This window comes from Perna viridis, chromosome 2, assembly GCF_037379345.1.
Source record: "Perna viridis isolate PV_CMFRI_1.1 ecotype Kerala chromosome 2, ASM3737934v1, whole genome shotgun sequence".
NCBI classification, from domain to species: Eukaryota; Metazoa; Mollusca; class Bivalvia; order Mytilida; family Mytilidae; genus Perna; species Perna viridis.
Window position 1 is genome coordinate 66210321 of NC_142446.1, and position 18925 is coordinate 66229245.

The window sequence follows — 18925 nt, forward strand, 5'->3', positions numbered from 1 at the left end:
TAGAGCACAACTAGATCATCAATCCACTATGTAAACTGTAAAACCTTCGATAGGCATTTATGCTTGTTAACAATCAAATCAGAGATGCTAAATTTTTATTGAACACATACATGTATTTATATGTAAAAATATAAAATGTGTAACCAACTTACAGTGTAATGACAGTACAACCTTTCAAGTATTTGAAGACAAAATATTCTCTGCCAAAGTACATTGTTCATTATCACTAACCATTGTTCTATTATAAAATTTTTGAACTGATATTTTGGAAGTACTTGATTACATCAGTGACATGTTTGGTAGTTCACCATGTTCTGCCCTTATCAACAGACCGTCCTAGTTTCTGGACAACCACAACAAAGCTGCACTTATCTGCCTAATGCACAATTCTATTATATCAGTCAACGATATAATTCAATTATTACTCAAGTAGAAAAACAAACCAGTCAGTCAGAAGGTTAGAGTATTAAACACACCATTTTTTTGCAGCCATGTTTTTTTTTTTCTCATTTTTTTTCCATTTTTCTTTAAATGGATGTCTAAAGAAAAGTAGGTTAGACGGCAGTTAAGATTTTAATTGAGAACTATTGATTGGTGGGGATATTTGTGTCAAAGTGAAGTGGCGTCCCAATTAGTCTTGAGTTGGTGCATTAGCAATATGTATATATTTTCCTTCTAATAGTGGGTTTTAATCGTGTAGAGCATTTTAAAATTGTGTCATGATTATAAGATTGTGATGATAAGAATAGAGCAAAGGAATTGTTATGGTACATGTATGAGGAACCCATCTCACCTTACACCTAAGTTGTTTGGAATTTTATATTACTTGACGTTTTTTGTTGGTGCATAAAATGATATATAGAATGTGATGGCATAACCTCAAGTGGGCTGTTGCTTTTGTGAGATCCATCTCACTGTGTTGGACTACTATTATCCTAAGGGTACCTATTTTCAGGATTTTTCTGTATAGGCCAAACCATGAAATTTGATTCCCAACAAAAAGGAGATTCTATTTGATTTGTATACTGAAAATCTCAAAACTGTGAATTCAATAATCAACAAACTTGTGTTTCTTTCCCAATTCACGAAAATTGGTATAAACAAATAAAAGTACTTTAACAGTTAATACATAGCAGATGCTGAATTGAATAAATATTAGCCATGAAATATCTAACTTACATGTATGTCATAAATTGGTTAAGTCTGCCTGTCTAGTCACACACAGTTGCCATCACAGTAAGGGACATGGACTTCTATTATTTTATGACTTATTTTTTTTCTGCCACATACACAAACATTTCATGACAGGTAGTGGTGACACTAATTTCTCTAGCATGTCTTTGTCTTCAGATCTTGTCAAGGAGCTCTCTTTGTTGTTATTGTTGCCAGTCTTAAGAAGAATATTAAGTCTGATTATTTTAAATAAGTTGATGAAATAACACCTTTGTAAGACATTCTTACATAATTAATGCATATGAAATCAGCAATAGACTTCAGACATGTCAAGACAGCATAAAAATAAATGTATTAAAGAACAAGGAATTCCTGTTACTCTTATGTATTGTGGATGTTTTGTTCTGGGGAATGTCATACATTTTGTATGTACTGAAAAAAATGTTCCAATGACTTTAACTGATGTCAGCTGTAGGTGATTTGCTCAATAATAGAGTAAGGGGCTGACATCTGTCATGACATATTTCATTGGTGCAGTATATATGAGTATCGACAACTAAATTCAATATTTCGATCATAAATACTTTTGTAACTAGACATCTTTGACAAAACATTAAGTTTGGTGAAGCATGTATTCTATAGTAATTTTTTTTTATAAGTTATTAAATATTGCATAGAACCTACACTTAATGATGTCTTTTTTTTAACATTTGAATGACATAACTGTGCATAAATATACTATATCTGGATTCAGGGATCTTTGTAAAAATATACCAATGATTCTTTTAGTGGGCTGTAAACTGTAAACAATATATATATGTATACCCCTATGGCTTTTTTTTGGTGTATATTGGTCATTCAGTGTTTGAACTTAAAGGACACTAATATTTCAAGTTCCTGTTTGTTTAACCACTTGATATTTTAATTATCATTTCCTGGAAATTAATTGTTTGTTTATGTGAACTACAGTGGGTGTCCATTGGTTGTGCACTTGAGTAGGATAAGGAAGTGGATTATGAAATTCTAATAATGACAGAATTTTTCAGTGTTTTAGTTGATTCAATATTGTTATGACGCAGATTTCTGCATGCATTACAAGTGCATTTAAGTACACAAGTGTTGATGGTTTTGTGTGAAAAGGGGTCATCTATGATCTAACTGAATCTATACATGTATTTGTAATCAGTAATTATTGGAAACAATTTTTTTAGAAATCTTGTTATAAGTTGTATTGGTCCTGTTTTCCCATTACGCATACATGTACAATGTATATATATATATATATATATATATATATATATATATATATATATATATATATATATATATATATATTGATAACATTGGCAAGATGTTTATTATAGTCATTTGAATCTTGAATCCTTAAGTCCTTAGTGGATTGGAGCATTAGTTTCACCTGAACTGGTCTGTGAGTAGATATGAGCATTAGTTTCACATGAGAAGGTCCGTGGGTGGAGGGCCTGCATGTCCCATAGACATACTGTCAACTTTTTTGTTGACAAGTAGCAACCACAAGGAAAAATGGTCTTTTGTAATTTTTCCAACCAAAACCACAAGTATCCATTTTAATTAGGCCAGGTTTATGGCTTGGTAAGGCCTTTAAACCACAATTATCTGTGTTACTATGTTTTACTACTACTAATCATTGAAATAAAGTCACTCCACTCGGACACATTACTCTGACTCTTAGCCAACCAGATATCAGTGTATCTCTGAAGTGCTCTGTGCTTGGCATAGTAGCAGTGACTACCAGTCTTTTAAATCTTTGGCATGACTCAGTTGTGGTTTACCCACAACTATCCTTACCTAAGGCAAAGGTACTTAATACTATGAAACAGCTTACTTTTAGAAGAATAATGTTAGAACTGAGGAGTATAGAATTATCAACTTAAAGCTTTTAAACTTGAACCTCCATCTCACACATAATGTTTAGAATCACATGGCATTTGTTGGTCTGTCTGTCTGTCTTTTTTGGTGTTATGGTTGTGTTTGAAAATGTTATTTATGAATTAAATGACATCATCATGAAACTTGGTATATTTGTTAGTTCATCAGTATGGTCTTAGAAACCTGTCTAAACCAGACTGTATTTTTTCTTTAGAGTAGATGGTCAGTTTACACAGGTTCAACATGCAACTCCAAGGATTTCTTGTTAGGCAGATTTCTTCTATATCCATTGAGTTCTGTTGTAACTGGTTTATTTGTTTTTGGAGCAACCATTTGATTTCTGTGGAGGAGGAAAGGATTGGTTTCCTGGATTTTTTTTTTCAGTACATTTTTTTTCTTACTCGATTTATCCAATTGTTAATCCTTGAATTTCTTAACCATACAATATTGTCCTACATTTTTATTTCAAATTTGATCCTAGCCCCCCCCCTAAAAATCAAATGGTTCCTCCGTATTTATTTTTGTACTATCCCTTGAATGCTTCTGTCAGAGTAAAGTACACTGTATTGCATTGGCATCATGTTAACACCATTGTCATTTTAGGACAAGCTTTGATGGCCTTTAATAGCTCAGATATAAGGTGTTTGTTGATACTATGTTTACAATGTTCCATGACACATTATTACATAATTCATGCTGAGCACCTGCTCCAATTGGAAATGCTTATTATTTTTTGTAACTCAGTGACATGGGTTTGATACTTACGAGCATGCATTTAGACAATGCCCTTTGATGACAGTATTACATCATTTTATCCGATCAGAGCACCTGCTTCCAATTGAAAATTAATGAAGGATTAAATAGTAATTAATTACCATGACAACAGCAGGTGACAGGAGGCATTGATTAGGTTTCAGATCCATCATCTTGTGATACAGGAGAAGTGGGAAGTTCCTGGCTCTCAGACTTAATTGATGGTTTCTTTATATTGTTATGAACAATGAAGCTGTGTAGTGTTAGATCCAGGCTTTGGAAATGCACTTTTCTTCCATATTTTAAGTTAGAATAAGTGCACCTTCATTTGTACAGAATTTATGGCTTCTGATCTAACAAGTTTCTGTTTTCTGTCCATCCATTTTCTATTTGTTGTGTATAATGTTCTGTGTTTTTTACCCTAATGAACGCAAATCTGAAAATTAAGGGGGGGTAGGGGGAAAATGATTTGACTTAAATTTGTCAAAGCATGTGACCCAAAAAAATGTGGGAAATTTTCACACCATTTTCCCCCCATATTTTCTGTGTCTTTATATGATGTCATTTGAAGTTAGAGATAAGAACTGTTTGATTTTTGTCTTACCTCAAAAAAGGAAATAAAATTGCCACAAAAATTGTTTTCAGCACTATGCATGACCTTGCATTCATTTTCATGAATAAGAGGTTAAGATAGTTTTGTTCCATTCATATAGAACTTGAATGTGGAGAGCATGTGGCAGGTATGGTAGATTGTATGAATTATTTAGAAATATTCCTTTGTTCTTTAGAAATATTGATCTGAATATTCTTTGATGCCAAGGTTAATGACTTTAGTAGAATCCAGGAAGATGATATGGGCATTGATTTACGGCAATTTGTCCTCTTTGTCAGGTGATCTTGTCCTGATTTCTGAAAGGTGATTTAGGGGTTGACGACTCCTTGTATGTAACCATGGTTACAGGAATCATTTTGTTATCTGAACTTCATGTATTCAGTTCTCCACTCCAGGTTGATTACGTTGGTCTTGTAATGGTAGTATAGGCATATCTTAATAGAAAATTGAATTTCAGTTTAAAATATGGAAGTTTTATGGCTAATCTATTGACTGAAAGTAATTCGCATGTTGAATTAGTATAAACTAAGGATCCATAAAAATCTTTTAAGATAATAAGAGAAGAAGGACATAAATTAAAGCCCCATGGTTTTTAGGCATATCAAGGGTAATTACTCTTCTCAAACAGTACTGGTGCCCATATGAGTAAATCAAACCCTGCCACATTTTTTTGTGCTGGTCCCAAATCAGGAATTTCTGGCCTCTGTTTGTAAAGTTTCATTTTCTTTTTAATTACTTTTATGTTGCTGGAGTATATTGGGGCATCTATTTTGCTGTATCTGTGTAAAATGTTGTTTTGGGGCCAGCTGCAGCCTGCCCTGTGGTTTGAGGGTTTCCTTGATGACCCATGGGTGGCCATGAGCTGACATCCAGGTGGGGTTGTTTTCTCTTTCACTATATCCATTCTTGTTGTATGTGACCTGCCATAGTGTAAAAGTGTTTTGTAGTATATTTTTATACTCTTTGAATAACATTTACCACAGGTCTGAATCATACATGGTTGTTTTATTTTCATTGTTTGGTAGGAGTGTTGTCTGTGTAACATGTTCCCAGTTTCCACATTGGTTTCTGTTATGTACATGTACCTACACAAATATCTACACTGAACGATTAAGCCAGGAGAAATAAACAATATGATATACTTTACATCCTGTACACCCTATGGTACTAACTTTTGATTTGATTACATTTCTTTACACAAGCCTTTCAAATTTTCCCTTCAACAAACATTGATTTAAATGGTTGGTTTGTTACAATGACAAATTTATGACATTTCATCAGGTAAATTCTAACCAAAGCTGCTCACCTGTCTAATCTATTTCAGGGGAGACACCTGTCAGTCAATTAACAACTCTGAAGGTTACAAGTGTTTACATTGTAAAATACTAAAAGGAGTTTAATACAGTGCAACCTTCTAAACCTTTAATAATCAGAATAAATGTCTAAACCTGGAGCTTTTGAAAGTTTCTTTATATCAGTTTAAATATATTCTTAACCCAAAATGGTAAACTTCATGAACACCTGACTTCATCTCACTGATTTTGAAGTTCAATTAGGGTTTGGATAGAGAGGTTTGTCTGCATTTGCAGTCAGCTTTAGCTTGCCCTCTGGTGTGAGCGTTTCCTCATTTATTGAGGACCAATGGATGGTCTTGAGCTGACATTTTTCATAGTACTGATTTCTTTAAGGAAAGCCTGACTTTCTCAAGGACTAGACTTTTGGTCAAATCTCAAGAATCTTATTTACAGATAATTATGAGAGTATTTTCTGTATCATGTAAATTGACCTTTGAAGAAGAATGAAACTAGAAATATTAAAAGCTGTACTCTTCCTTTGTGAATATTACTTGTTGGAGTTGTATCAAATTTTGTAGAGATGTTTTAAGTTCATGTACTTTTTATCATTGTAAGGAAAGTTGGGATGTTTTACAGTTGTATTTGGTGGAAGGAAATGACTGTGTAAGATTAACTCCATGGTTTCACAAACCCACAATTTTCCTCATTTGGAAGTTGATTACCACAAACTGAAGTACAAATTCATTACGGCATTTAGTACGTATTGGTCAATATTTTGCGTAAGATGTTTTGGCTAAAAGCAAGAAAGATTCTGATGAACCTGGTGATATGATTACAGACATGTGGAGAATAGGGCACAATGTCCTTATTAGGTGATACTTGACGTAAGAAGCGATGATTTTTTTGTTATTGATTAAGGTATTGACACAGAAATTATTTTCTGGCGTAGATAACTGTCATTGGTATTGACGCACCATTAAGGTTTAGCATGTCACCTCAGAATTCACCTGCTTTGCTTCCCATTTAACAGTATATGCCTATATATTGTCTAAAAGAATACTCAGTGTGTTATTCTTGATTCAGGTTTGTTGTTGGTATATTTTGAGTTTTTGATTTTTGAATTGAGGTTTGTGCGAAATGGTTGTGGCCAGGAATGAATGAAAGATGACATTATGTTTTGTTAGATTATTATGGTTAAATTGTAAGTGTATACCAGTTTATTTTTTTACAACCCATATAATGATGTTGTTCAGGGGATAGAGTTGGTTTTACAATCACCTTATGGACTGCCTTAGATAATGAACTGAAGATGTAAACTTTATATTACTTCACGTTCATTAAATCTGTGTTTGATGCAAATCTCTATTTTAATTGTCCACTTTAAATGTAACTGTATTTCAAGCAGCTCATTGAGTGATTACCAACCCCATTCTGTGAACATTATCATTGTATGTGCTATAATTCTAATTTATTGTATGTACTTAGTGTAGATACATGATGAGTATTTTAGAGAAATGATGAGAGAATTCTTTTCTTTGTCAGGGCCACTCGAGCTTTCCAGCAAGTATTGTACACAGACCCAGGGTTTAGTAGAGCCAATGAAATCAGAATACGCCTTGGTTTGATGTGTAAAACCTCATCCGATTATGATGTTAGTTTAAAGGTAAGAAATAATTTAGGCATGCAGTATCTGTATTCTAGTTACCACAGAAATGGCAAATTCAGTCACACATTGTTTTTTTACATTCAGGTAGATCGTAGAAAATGCTGATCTTTGCACTGATATGAACCAATCTGGCTCTAACCCTGATGACATTAATGTTCTTAAATGATGGAAAATCCTTATTATTGTTTGACAGTTACCACTTTTCAAATTGTGCACTTTCTATTTTAACCATTGTGACTACCGATATTTAGACATACACATGTATATATATATGCTAATTAAAAGATAAAAAAAAAGATGCCCCCAAAAGATCTTTTTGTTGGGTGTAGTTATACATGTACATATTACAAATGGCAAAATTAAAATGTTTTAGTAGAACAAATTTTACCTGTCGACAGGTGTGATGATTGATATATATATATGTAAACATACACAGCAGGTATATAAAATAACTGAATGAGGAATGTGACATTGATCATGACTATCATAGTTAAAACAAAACCAAGGTGACATTTCTAAAAGATGATAATTTGACGTACAATGTAAGGAGCTGCTCGAATATTGGTTCCCTTGATGACTCTGGCCCATCATGTGAAGCAGTTTCACCTGTGGTAGTGAAATTTTTTCTTCAGAAAGTTGGATGGTTTCATAGTTAATAATCAGTTCTACACATTAGATTCCCTTCTTTGTTCAGCTATTAAACCCTGTTTAAACATTTTCAACCCAAAACTGAAGACTAAACATTTCCCTTCTTTTCACATTTACAAGACATAAATTCTTACGATTTTGAAATTATGAATAAGTCCAACAAATCCTTTTCAGAGCTTACTTACATTGCTCCCGTCATTTTGACATCCAAATAAACTACTGAATGTACTCTTATGCATACAGGAAGTAATGCACTAATACTTCCTATATATAAAAACCACAGTTTCCTTTGTAAGCAATATGTGTATTGTAATACAAATTAATAGGATGAAACTGTTGGGAAGTATACACCAACAGACTGTTGAACTTTGTCCTGGATATTGACCTGTGATAGGACAGCTGCATGTTTGTTTTCATGTTCAGGATGTAAGCTTTAGATCAGGGTTGTATGGTTATCATAATGTATGTTTGTATGATGTTTTTCAGCACTTTAAACAAGCACTAACAGATTCCAGTCCCTGTTCTTTGTCCAAGTCACAAAGTAAGTAATATCTGATGTTAGTGAAAGAAAAAGGGGGGTTACTTATGATTTATGACTGCCAGAAATCTGTGTAGAATTTATATGGAATTACAACTAAATGGAAGATTTTAAATGTTACAAACTAAATTTTAAATTCTGAAGTATTTGTTGACTAGTTACTGTGAATTACTTTGAAGAGGTTTGTCCACCTTGACTTCATACAGTGATTGTCATTTGATTGTTAAAACTTTTTTTTTGTTTGTTATTGTTGTCATTGGATTTAAATATTCAGTCAAACTGAAACTGAATTTTTCAAAATGAGCTGTACTTCACTAGACAAATATCTGTCGACTTATATTTCTGATTGAAAGTGAGGTCAAGAGAGGAGCATCAATGTCAATATTTTCTTCTTATTTTTTACTCTATGATATTTTTACTATATCTATCAGCAAAACATGTTGATAGTAACTGTAGGGAATAGGGAAGCTTAATATACATGTACTAGGTGTACCAGTATAAGTTGTTAGAAATGAGAATCTATAAACTCAACAAAGGGAACCAAGATTCTAGCGAAAATCAAAAGAATGTAATCCAGGGACAAAGACCAGACATGGAAAACAGACATACACAACAAAGAACATTAAGTAACTAAAATAATACATACAAAGTAACAAAAGCAAATGAGCAATTCGTACTCCACTAAAACTGGGAGCATTGACCAGATGCACTGGTAGGTTAAGCGTCCTCTGCTTTTCTTGAAACACCCACCAAGTTGCTCATAGAAAGTCTAAGCCTGAGGTAGACGAAATAGGAAAGGAAAAGTATGACAGAGTGAAACTTTTCATATATATGTACTAGATGTACCAGTATAAGGAGACTGAAGGAAATCAAACCTTACAAAAACCAAGTATGCCATTACTCTATTTTGTATTCCAGTAGACCATAACTAACTATATATTTTTATTTACCTTGTTTAAAGTTACATGTCTACAGTATATAGTACAGAGACAGTCTTTAATATATGTTTGTTTATTATATCCTAATCAAACTTAAATAGTTGTATATTCTGTCCATGTCGTTTTCTGGTGTGTGGCAGTGTGTCTGTACAGCTGTCTGTCTGTAATTATTTTTTTGTTTTATTTTACCTTCCTGTTTAACCAAAAGTAGATTGTAAGATTAAGTGAATGTCTTAGGGTTGTTCCAGAATTAAATGTATGAGGATTGGGAGGGGGGATGGAGGGTCTTAGGGTTGTTCCAGAATTTAATGTATAAGGGATGGGGGTATGGTTGGAGGGTCAGGGCTGTTCAAGAATTACATGTATGAGGGTCGGGGGGGGGGGGAGGGGTTGGAGGGTCTTAGGGCTGTTCCAGAATTAATTGTATGAGGGGGGGAGGAGTTGGAGGGTCTAAGGGCTGTTCCAGAATTAAATGTATGAGGGACAGGGTGTTCAGGGGTTGGAGGGTCTTAGGGCTGTTCCAGAATTACATGTATGAGGGTCGGGGGGGAGGGGTTGGAGGGTCTTAGGGCTGTTTCAGAATTAAATGTATGAGGGACAGGGGGTTAGGGGGTTGGAGGGTCTAAGGGCTGTTTCAGAATTAAATGTATGATGGACGGGGGTTAGGGGGTTGGAGGGTCTAAGGGTTGTTCCAGAATTAAATGTATGAGGGTCATGGGGGGTGGGTGGGTTGGAGGGTCTTAAGGCTGTTCTAGAATTAAATGTATGAGGGGTGGGGGGTTAGGGGGTTGGAGGCTCTAAGGGCTGTTTCAGAATTAAATGTATGAGGGTCAGGGGGAGGGGGTTGGAGGGTCTTAAGGCAGTTCCAGAATTAAATGTACGAAGGTCGGGAGGGGGGGTTGGAGGGTCTAAGATCTGTTCCAGAACTAAATGTATGAGGGTCAGGGGTGTGTGGGTGGAGGGGGTTATGAAGCACTTTTTTTCTATCCCTCCATTAAATTAAAATTGATATTAATCTCAATACAAAAAAGACCTTGTATTTTTTTTTCAGTTCAGCTACATATAGCCCATCTACTTGAGGTTCAGGGAAAGATCAAGCAGGCCAAGGAAGCTTATGAACAGTTTGTTACCCAAGACGACATTGATAAATCTGTCAAAGCAACAGCCCTTAAACAATTAGGTAATTTTATACCATGAAACCCCTTGTGTGACCAGAGGATTTGTATGTTTAAGATATGTGTTTGCTTTACAAAGGTTCAAAATGCATTGAACTTGTTTTGAATGGACTGTAGAAGTTTGGGTTGGACATGTTTTTTTTTTGTTTTTTTTTTACTTCATTTATTAAAATTTAAGCAAAGGGTAGTAACTCTCCTACCAGACAGAGTGGTTTATCTGTCTGATTGGAGCAATGAACAGCAATAGACTTCAAATTAAAAAAACTTGACTTATTGTAGCAGTGGTAAGTGCTTGGATACTTATGAATAATTTCAAACCATTTAACTACTTAACAATGGTTGAAGTTTCAAAGAAAAATATTTACTATTCTTCCTTTCCCCAATGAGGCTGCCAACCAGGTTGTCATGCGTTAGTAGGTTATGTCCCTTTGAAAAACTATAAATTCAAAATAGCTTTGATTCTGTAAATATGAAAAACCACTGGTTACATGAAATAAACATTTACATGATTTTCATATTAAAATTGTGCGAATTTCACAGAAAAATAAGTATAACTCGTGACTTAATTTACGTCCATATCAGGTGAAATTTACACCTTGAAATTTATTTGGTCTGTTTATATTCTTGTTAGCATCAGCAATAAGATAATGACACGTTTTTGTCTCTTCAATTATTCAAAACCATTATAGCTTCCTTATATTACATTGAAGATACAGTTGAAAAGAGAATGTGTGTATCATGTATTAGGCCATTTCAAGATTTTTAGGGTTCTCTCATCTCTTTATATGGAAGACAAATGAGGGAGGGCGACATTGACCATTTTATTTCCAAAATTAATAATGATGATAAAAATGATATTTTTTTATTGTTCTCAGCCATACATATATATATATATATATCTCAGAAAGTGACGACTATTCGCTACACTGCTTTATAGATGCCATAGATACCATAGATGTCACAGCAGTATGAGTTTGAATCCCGCAGAGGGAACAAAAAAAATTGCATTGCAAATTTGACAGTTCTAACATCGTTGGGAATTTTTCAGACCTTTCTATATAATGTATATATATGCATACTGAAATCACTAAAATTGCACCTTGAAAGGAGATGAGGCATGGCCTGAAAACCAAGGAATTAATTTTGTTGGCCTTATTGATCTTTTGTATCTATAAGTCTGCACCATCTGACAGTAACACTTGTTAAGTTATTGGTAACTGGAGAAGCTCACAGTTTTCATACCTTTGTTCAAATAGTTGTCACATGTTGGTCACATATTGGTCACACTTCTTTGTTTTGTGTATCAAAACTGTAATCTTTATGTGGGAATCAGCTGTTTGGCAATGAAAATAAACTTTTTTTATATTTCTTATATTTCTTCATGTCTTCTTTCTTAATTTTGAGATGTTGTTTATCACCATGATACATGTTTTTTTGTTTTTTTGTTTTTTTTTTGTTTTGTTTTTTTGTATTTTTTTAATGTAGTGTATATTTTATCTTTGGGATCTTTTTGATACATCACGGTGATATTCAGCTGGTGACTAACCAGCATATTGTTTATTAGTATTTTTGTCCATCAGTTGATGTGATTGAGCGATATGGTAATGGAAGACTTCTGGCCATCTGTCCGTCTGTTAATCCATCCAGAGGTCTGATTAATTTTTATAATCGGTGAAATTTATTTATATAACATATATTAATAATGTGAACTAATGTTTTTAAAACTGCTGAATGGAGTTAGATGAAACTTTCATTCATTCTTTTTCACATTATGCCATTGTGTACCTCCTTTCCTGTTTTGTTTCCGTCTGAATGGCTTATTCGTTTTTTTTTTTGTTTTTGTTTTTATTTAATTATGGTTTCTGGGGAGGAGAGCGAGGGGTATCATTTAATTATGGTTTCTGGGGAGGAGAGTGAGGGTATCATTCAATTATGGTTTCTGGGGAGGAGAGCAAAGTGTATCAATTATGGTTTCTGGGGAGGAGAGCGAGGGGTATCATTTCTAGTTTCACGTGAGGATTTGAAGTAGAAACAAATATACATCTGTTGAGTTGTAGTCTTTGTAAGAATCATGCAAAATCTGAAAAATGTGATACACCCCCAAAAAAAGGCTACATATTTTTATTTTTGTAAGTTTTATGGCTCTATATTATTAAATGTGTAATTGTTCATTCCAATTTGTTTGCTCGTAGGGGATAATCAACATTGAAAATACAATAGAATCCACTGTATTTGAGTTTCATTTACAAAGTTGTCTCCCTTAATTTTGAAATCTACAGTGCATTCTATATAATTTTTATCTCCTAAGAACATGGGTTATATGAAAAAAACGAATGTTAATTTCTGTTTACTATGGCAATTCAAACAAAATATCAAAATAAAAATAAGTAGGCTTGTAAGCCATGAATCACATTTTGCATGATTCTTAGCTGGAGTGGTACTTAATTATTTTGAAAAGTAACTATTGTCTAATTGAGAATGTGGGAGTGTTTATAAATATGATACATTTTTCTTTGAATTCTTGAATTATCAAAATTACAAATAAAAAAACAATGAGTACTTCCAATGAACTTTTATCAAGGATGTTGATTAAACATGTAGAGGATATAAGAACTTGTACGTGGAAGAATGAAACCCACAAATAAAAGTACTTCCACAAATAAGGAAAAAAAGTGTTTTTACATGTTAAGGACTTGGTTGTTGAAATTAGAAGTCAAGTTGACAACACTTAGGCTTTGTAATACTTAGTAGTATTTTAATGACAGGAAATATCATAATTTGTATAATATATTGAATGGCCAAGGACCAAAATAGTCAATAAAACCTAAAATTAGACATTTTTTGACATGCAACTATAGTATATACACATATATTTTACTAGTGCTCTTGACATTTGTGGCCCATACGATATTACTTTCATAAACTAAGATGACTGATTCATTTTGTATCCACCTTGTCGATGACATTCCATTCCCCTGAATGAAATACACTACTCTCTTAGATGATTCTAATATTGCCACTTGTTCATTGTGGAGATGTTTATGTGCCACAGTAAGGCATGCGTACATTTTATACATTTTAATCTGTTTTTTATGCCATAATTTTTGCCCATTCTTCCTCCTTTATGTGGTATGATATCTCAAAAAAGTTAAATCATCAATTGGTTTTAAGATTTTTTCTCTGAACTGTTTCGTTTCCTCATATCTTGTAATGGGTCATTTCTAATCTTATGGCCATGTTGACTCATTTCATTCAATAATTGAGGGAATTTTATACATAGTCCTTTTCTATATGTACCCTCATTGAAAATGGGAGTCAAATCCATGCAATGTAGTTGATCATCAACTTAGGTAAATTGTCTCTCAAAGGAGCCTATTGGTACTTTTGAATGTATTGCCTTCTATTGTGTCACTACATATGTCTAATAAATGTTATGTAACTTAACCAGTGTCAGTGTTTAGCCTCTAGACATAAATTGCCTACTGAACTATTTAAATTTAAGTGGTGTTTTCTTAAAATAAAAATTAGGGAGCAAGGTTAGCAAGCTTGGTTAATGGTAGACACATTTTTATTTGATTCTGTCTAGTACAGAAATGTTACATCGTTTTCATTGTAATAAATTATGTCAGTGTTGTCAGAACTATGTCAGTGTTGTCAGAACCAGGAATCAAATTGTACACTTTTTTCTTATTGTTTTTTTTTTCTGCCTTCTAGAGTTATGTTAAACATATTTCTAACATTTACTTGGAAAAAAGTTGTAATATGTTATAAGTATTGTATATGTGTATTATTCTGTATTTTATTGTACTTTTAGAAGAATTTAATGAATGTTTCAGGATTTGTTTAGTTAAGGAGGTAGACCTAAGGTAAGGGAAATAACTCTTGAAATCAGTGATATATTTGTATCATATTCAATTTCACCAATGCCTTTCAAGCTTTCCTTTGATGCTTACATGAGATTGATGTGAAATGCTGAATACCAATTTCCAATAATTTGTAAGAGTTGTGTCCTTTAATCTAGGTCTAACTCTGTGATATAAGTGTTCAGGTTAGAATATCTAAGTATAGTTTAGACTGGTTTTTCTCTCATTTAGTGTTCAATTAAGAAATGTCTCATTGTAATTCTTGTTTTTGTAGGTTGGTTGTACCATACGTCTGAGCAGCTTGGGGAAAAGAAATCCAGGGAAACATCTGCTGTTCTCTATCTCCAGAAGTCATTAGAAAGTGATCCTACTAATGGTCAAACTTGGTATCTTCTTGGCAGGTGAGTTTCTGTACTGAAGCCCAGTTTCATATAGAATCTTAAATTGAGATTTTCCTCAAATCCGCAACACAAATTTTTGGCCAATCAAATCACTTGAAATTGAAGATTTGACCAAAAGTTCAAGGATTTTGGGAAAATTTCAGTTTGATTCTTTATGAAACCGCAAATACCACAATGAAGGTATCATGTGATAAAATGGGCGAATCTCGTCACAAGTTTCTTACCAATAAAATTATCTGGACCTGATATTTGATAAGAAAAGTTTTTTTTTCTTTAAAACAACAGTTTGACTGACAGTTTGTGGATACAACCATTAGTAGATCTTTGACATTTAAAATCTTCCTTTTTTTTTACAGATGTTTTTCCAGCTTAGGTAAAGTTCATGATGCATTTGTCTCTTACCGCAACTCTATTGATAAATCTGAGGCCAGTGCTGACACCTGGTGCTCAATAGGGTAAGTTTGTTTTTTTTCTGGTCTTTTTGTCTCATGGGGAAGAAGATGTAAATTTTACTCTAATACTTAAGTTTTAGTATTGGAAGTGAGTGTTGTCATTATTTTTTCTCCTAAAAGGTCAAATCAAAATTTGAACAGGACAAATCTTTCTGTCCTTAATAGTATGATATGTCATTTTTTCCCCTGGAACCGGCCTGACAGGTGTTTGAAGCATTCAGATTGGCCTCCAGCTGGTTCGTAATGAAAACACTGGGAAGTATGCTCATAAAACTTTCAGATGTAACGTATGTATTTGTCCAAGTAAATTTTCCTGAATGCTGAATTTCCATGTTTTCAGAATTAAGGTATCAACTTGAAGAGTCATACTTTTCCCATGTTCAAATATTTGAAGATAGAAAAGTATCTCATTTTAATAGTATTTTTTAGATGAAACTTGGCAAGCTCTGAGTTACGTATTTTGTAGACTTTGCAAAAATAGCAAACCTACAAAAATTGTACCCTAAAGGGTATGTGATTTTCTTCCTTAGTTGTTGCTTAAGAAGAATCAAACTGTTTAGGTGTTTTCTGTTTGAAATCATCACTTGAAATGAAATTTGGTTTGGACTTGTTAGAGCCTCTTGTACCAAGAGTCTGAGCCATTTTACAGGTCAGTGACTGCTTTCATAAAAAAAATGCCAAAATTGAAATTTTCCTCGAATAATTCCTAACACAAATTTCAACCAATCACATTGAAGATTTTAGGAAATCTCCAATTTGAGATTTTTTATTGGTCAATAAAAGTTGTTTGTATTTTTATCTATAGTGTACTCTATCAGCAACAGAACCAGCCTATGGACGCCCTTCAAGCCTATATTTGTGCTGTACAGCTTGACAAATCCCACACGGCAGCATGGACTGATCTTGGAATTCTTTATGAAACTTGTAACCAACCAAAAGACGCTTATACTTGTTATGTGAATGGTACTAGAAATAAAGGTTTGTAATGAAGGCCATTCTGTTTTAAGTACAGGTCTCGTTAAGATTCAGGCAAGAGGTGATGTTAATTTCTGGTTTCTCTTGCAATTTTTCCTGCAAACTGACGAAGTAGGGAGGGAGGCATTTTGAAAATTTAAATATTGAAATATTTTTTAAGTAAATCTATTTCCAAAATTTTCAAATACTTGGCATGGTGCATGGTATTAAAAAATTAAACTTACAGATGTCTTTTACTTAATGGATTTAGTTTTTACCAGATGATTTGTAATCAATAAGGAATTTGTATTTATGATGACATTTTTAATATTCCAGGGGGAGTTAATTCATCGTTAGCATCCAAAATTAAGTTTCTTCAGCAGCATTTGGACAGTGTTCCTATTCATCACCTTCAGAGCAGGTATTTATATTATTAAAAGTAAAGAGGCAGACAGGTCCAGAATTAAAAAAAAAAGGGGGAGAGGGGGGCTCCAATCCAGAAATTTATAAAAAAAAAAAAAAAAGTGACTTCTAGTGTTTATTATAATTGAAACTGTCAACTAATTTTGGTTTTACAACAACTTATCTTACATCATTGGTCTATATGTGTGCTAGACAGGTCTATATGTCTGCTAGACAGGCTACAAGTCCCTTTCTGATTTTTTTTTCATTCACTAAAGTTTCTTTGAAAAGTGTTGCTAAGGAAGAGATATGAGGTAGAAAGGGTCACTCTCTCTACAGCTTCCTCAGTCATAGAGCAGATGTTATCAAAGGAGTGTTATCAGCTTATTACAACATATACAATTGATTTTTAAAGGGGGAATTGTAGCACCTAAAAGTACTATTCAACTGTAGTAGTAAATTTCTAGGTAATAACAATGTAATCATTAGCAGTTTCTAAAATATCACTGTTGTTTTAATGTTATCATTTTAGACCTAAGACTTTGCCAAGTATAGAAGAAGCTTGGACATTACCCATACCTGCTGAATTAACCTCCAGACAGGGAGCTGGACCTGTTACTCAGGTAATTAAATATATAGTAGTACTCTAGCTAAGAATTATGCAAAATATGATACATGGTTCAAAAGCCTACATAATTTTATTTTTTGATATTTTATTTGAAATGCTTATGTAAACAGAAAATAATGTGTGGATTTTCATAGAACCTTTGTTCATAACAGATATAAATTATATAGAATGTATTGTATCCCTTCAAAATTAAGGGAGATAACTCTGTTAATAGCCCTAAGATGCAATAGAAACCATTGGATTTTCAATGTGAATTATCTCCTAAAAGCAGACAGATTGGAATGAATTTCAATGAATTTTGGAATTTCTGCTTAAACTGTGTATCATTTCTATTGTAGCACCCTTTGGCAAAGGGTCCAATGATGCCAGCTCAGCCACCCAATATGCCTCAGTCTTCAATGTCCCCTGGATCTCAGGGGCTACCTGGTCAAATTCCTGATGACAAGAAAAAGAAACCTCAGGGAAGGAAGAGGGTAGGTTTTATGTAGAACACCTTGTCCATCCGCCCATCATTGCCAATGTTGGTTTCATGTAGAACACCTTGTCCATCCACCGGTCATTCCCAATGTAGGTTTCATGTAAAACACCTTGTCCATCCACCGGTCATTCCCAATATTGGTTTCATGCAGAACACCATGTCCACCCACCCATCATTGCCAATGTTGGTTTCATGTAGAACACCATGTCCATCCACCCGTCATTCCCAAAGTAGGTTTTATGTAGAACACCTTGTCCACCCGCTGGTCATTCCCAGTGGATGGATTGATTTAAAATTGTGTGGCTTTATTTAGATTGGCATATATTATAAGCAATTTTGAATGCCGGCTCTTATTACTTCCTGTTTTGTAGGATTTACCTTTTTCCATTAAATGGAAACAAATCTTGGCTCCCACTAGATGGATTGATTATAAGTTAGGTATGTGGTTTAATGTAGATGGATGTACTTCCTGTTCAAGTTGGGGTATACCTAACATGACAACTCCTGCAACTTCTTGTTACATTACCCAGCATCTGGTATGAAAACATGCTCACAAGATTATTAATAAATTTTTTTTTACAGCCACATGAAGAAATGAGGCCACCCACACCAGTGACGTTTACCAACGAACAGATGCAGCTTCTCAATAAGTTACAGGAGAACCGTATGAACTTAGATCCACAAAGTCAAACTCTAATGCAACAACTTCATGCACAATTCAGGGCATTCCAGACATATCAATTCAAACTACATCAATATAACCAACAGGTATTGTCATTTATTTTTCATGTATGTGTGTCTAATTTTCTTTGAAAGATTTTTTCATGGGAATATATTCTAGTCAAAAATTGAGCTGTCCATTGAGGTAAAGTTGGAATAAACACCTGTAAAAAGATTTTGTTCTTTTGAAAAAATGAGGTCTTATTTATCAATGAAGATATTAAAATAAAATGTGGATTTCTAATTGTTCAGATAGTCTCTTTGTCCTATTCACAAATAATAAGTGTAAAACCTGTGGTCAGTTTTAATATCAGTATAGC

The 18925-nt window shown here is 33.6% G+C and overlaps 2 protein-coding genes across 9 annotated transcripts in view; one reads left to right on the forward strand and one right to left on the reverse strand.

The window, feature by feature from the left end:
* Positions 1 to 18925, forward strand: part of LOC148626540 (lysine-specific demethylase 6A-like) — a 64954-nt gene that overhangs the window by 29907 nt on the left and 16122 nt on the right. For all 7 annotated transcript variants that reach the window (XM_088570594.1, XM_088570598.1, XM_088570599.1 and 4 more), the window contains 10 exons: positions 7285 to 7405; positions 8543 to 8597; positions 10584 to 10712; positions 14845 to 14971; positions 15328 to 15426; positions 16229 to 16401; positions 16714 to 16798; positions 17312 to 17402; positions 17746 to 17880; positions 18468 to 18653. In XM_088570594.1, the coding sequence (XP_088426720.1) occupies positions 7285 to 7405; positions 8543 to 8597; positions 10584 to 10712; positions 14845 to 14971; positions 15328 to 15426; positions 16229 to 16401; positions 16714 to 16798; positions 17312 to 17402; positions 17746 to 17880; positions 18468 to 18653 (1201 nt within the window). The remainder of the gene's footprint in view (positions 1 to 7284; positions 7406 to 8542; positions 8598 to 10583; positions 10713 to 14844; positions 14972 to 15327; positions 15427 to 16228; positions 16402 to 16713; positions 16799 to 17311; positions 17403 to 17745; positions 17881 to 18467; positions 18654 to 18925) is intronic.
* Positions 4391 to 8284, reverse strand: LOC148626541 (uncharacterized). Of its 2 annotated transcripts, none has more exons than XR_015920099.1 (2): positions 8191 to 8273; positions 4391 to 5367 (listed from the first exon to the last, which is right to left on the reverse strand). XR_015920099.1 is itself a non-coding variant. In XM_088570606.1 (2 exons), exons 1-2 carry the CDS (start codon positions 8253 to 8255, stop codon positions 5049 to 5051), a joined length of 333 nt encoding a protein of 110 aa, XP_088426732.1. In that variant the 5' UTR covers positions 8256 to 8284; the 3' UTR covers positions 4391 to 5048. The 2 variants fall into 2 exon arrangements, 1 of the variants encoding a protein (XP_088426732.1); XM_088570606.1 differs by having other exon boundaries at positions 8242 to 8284.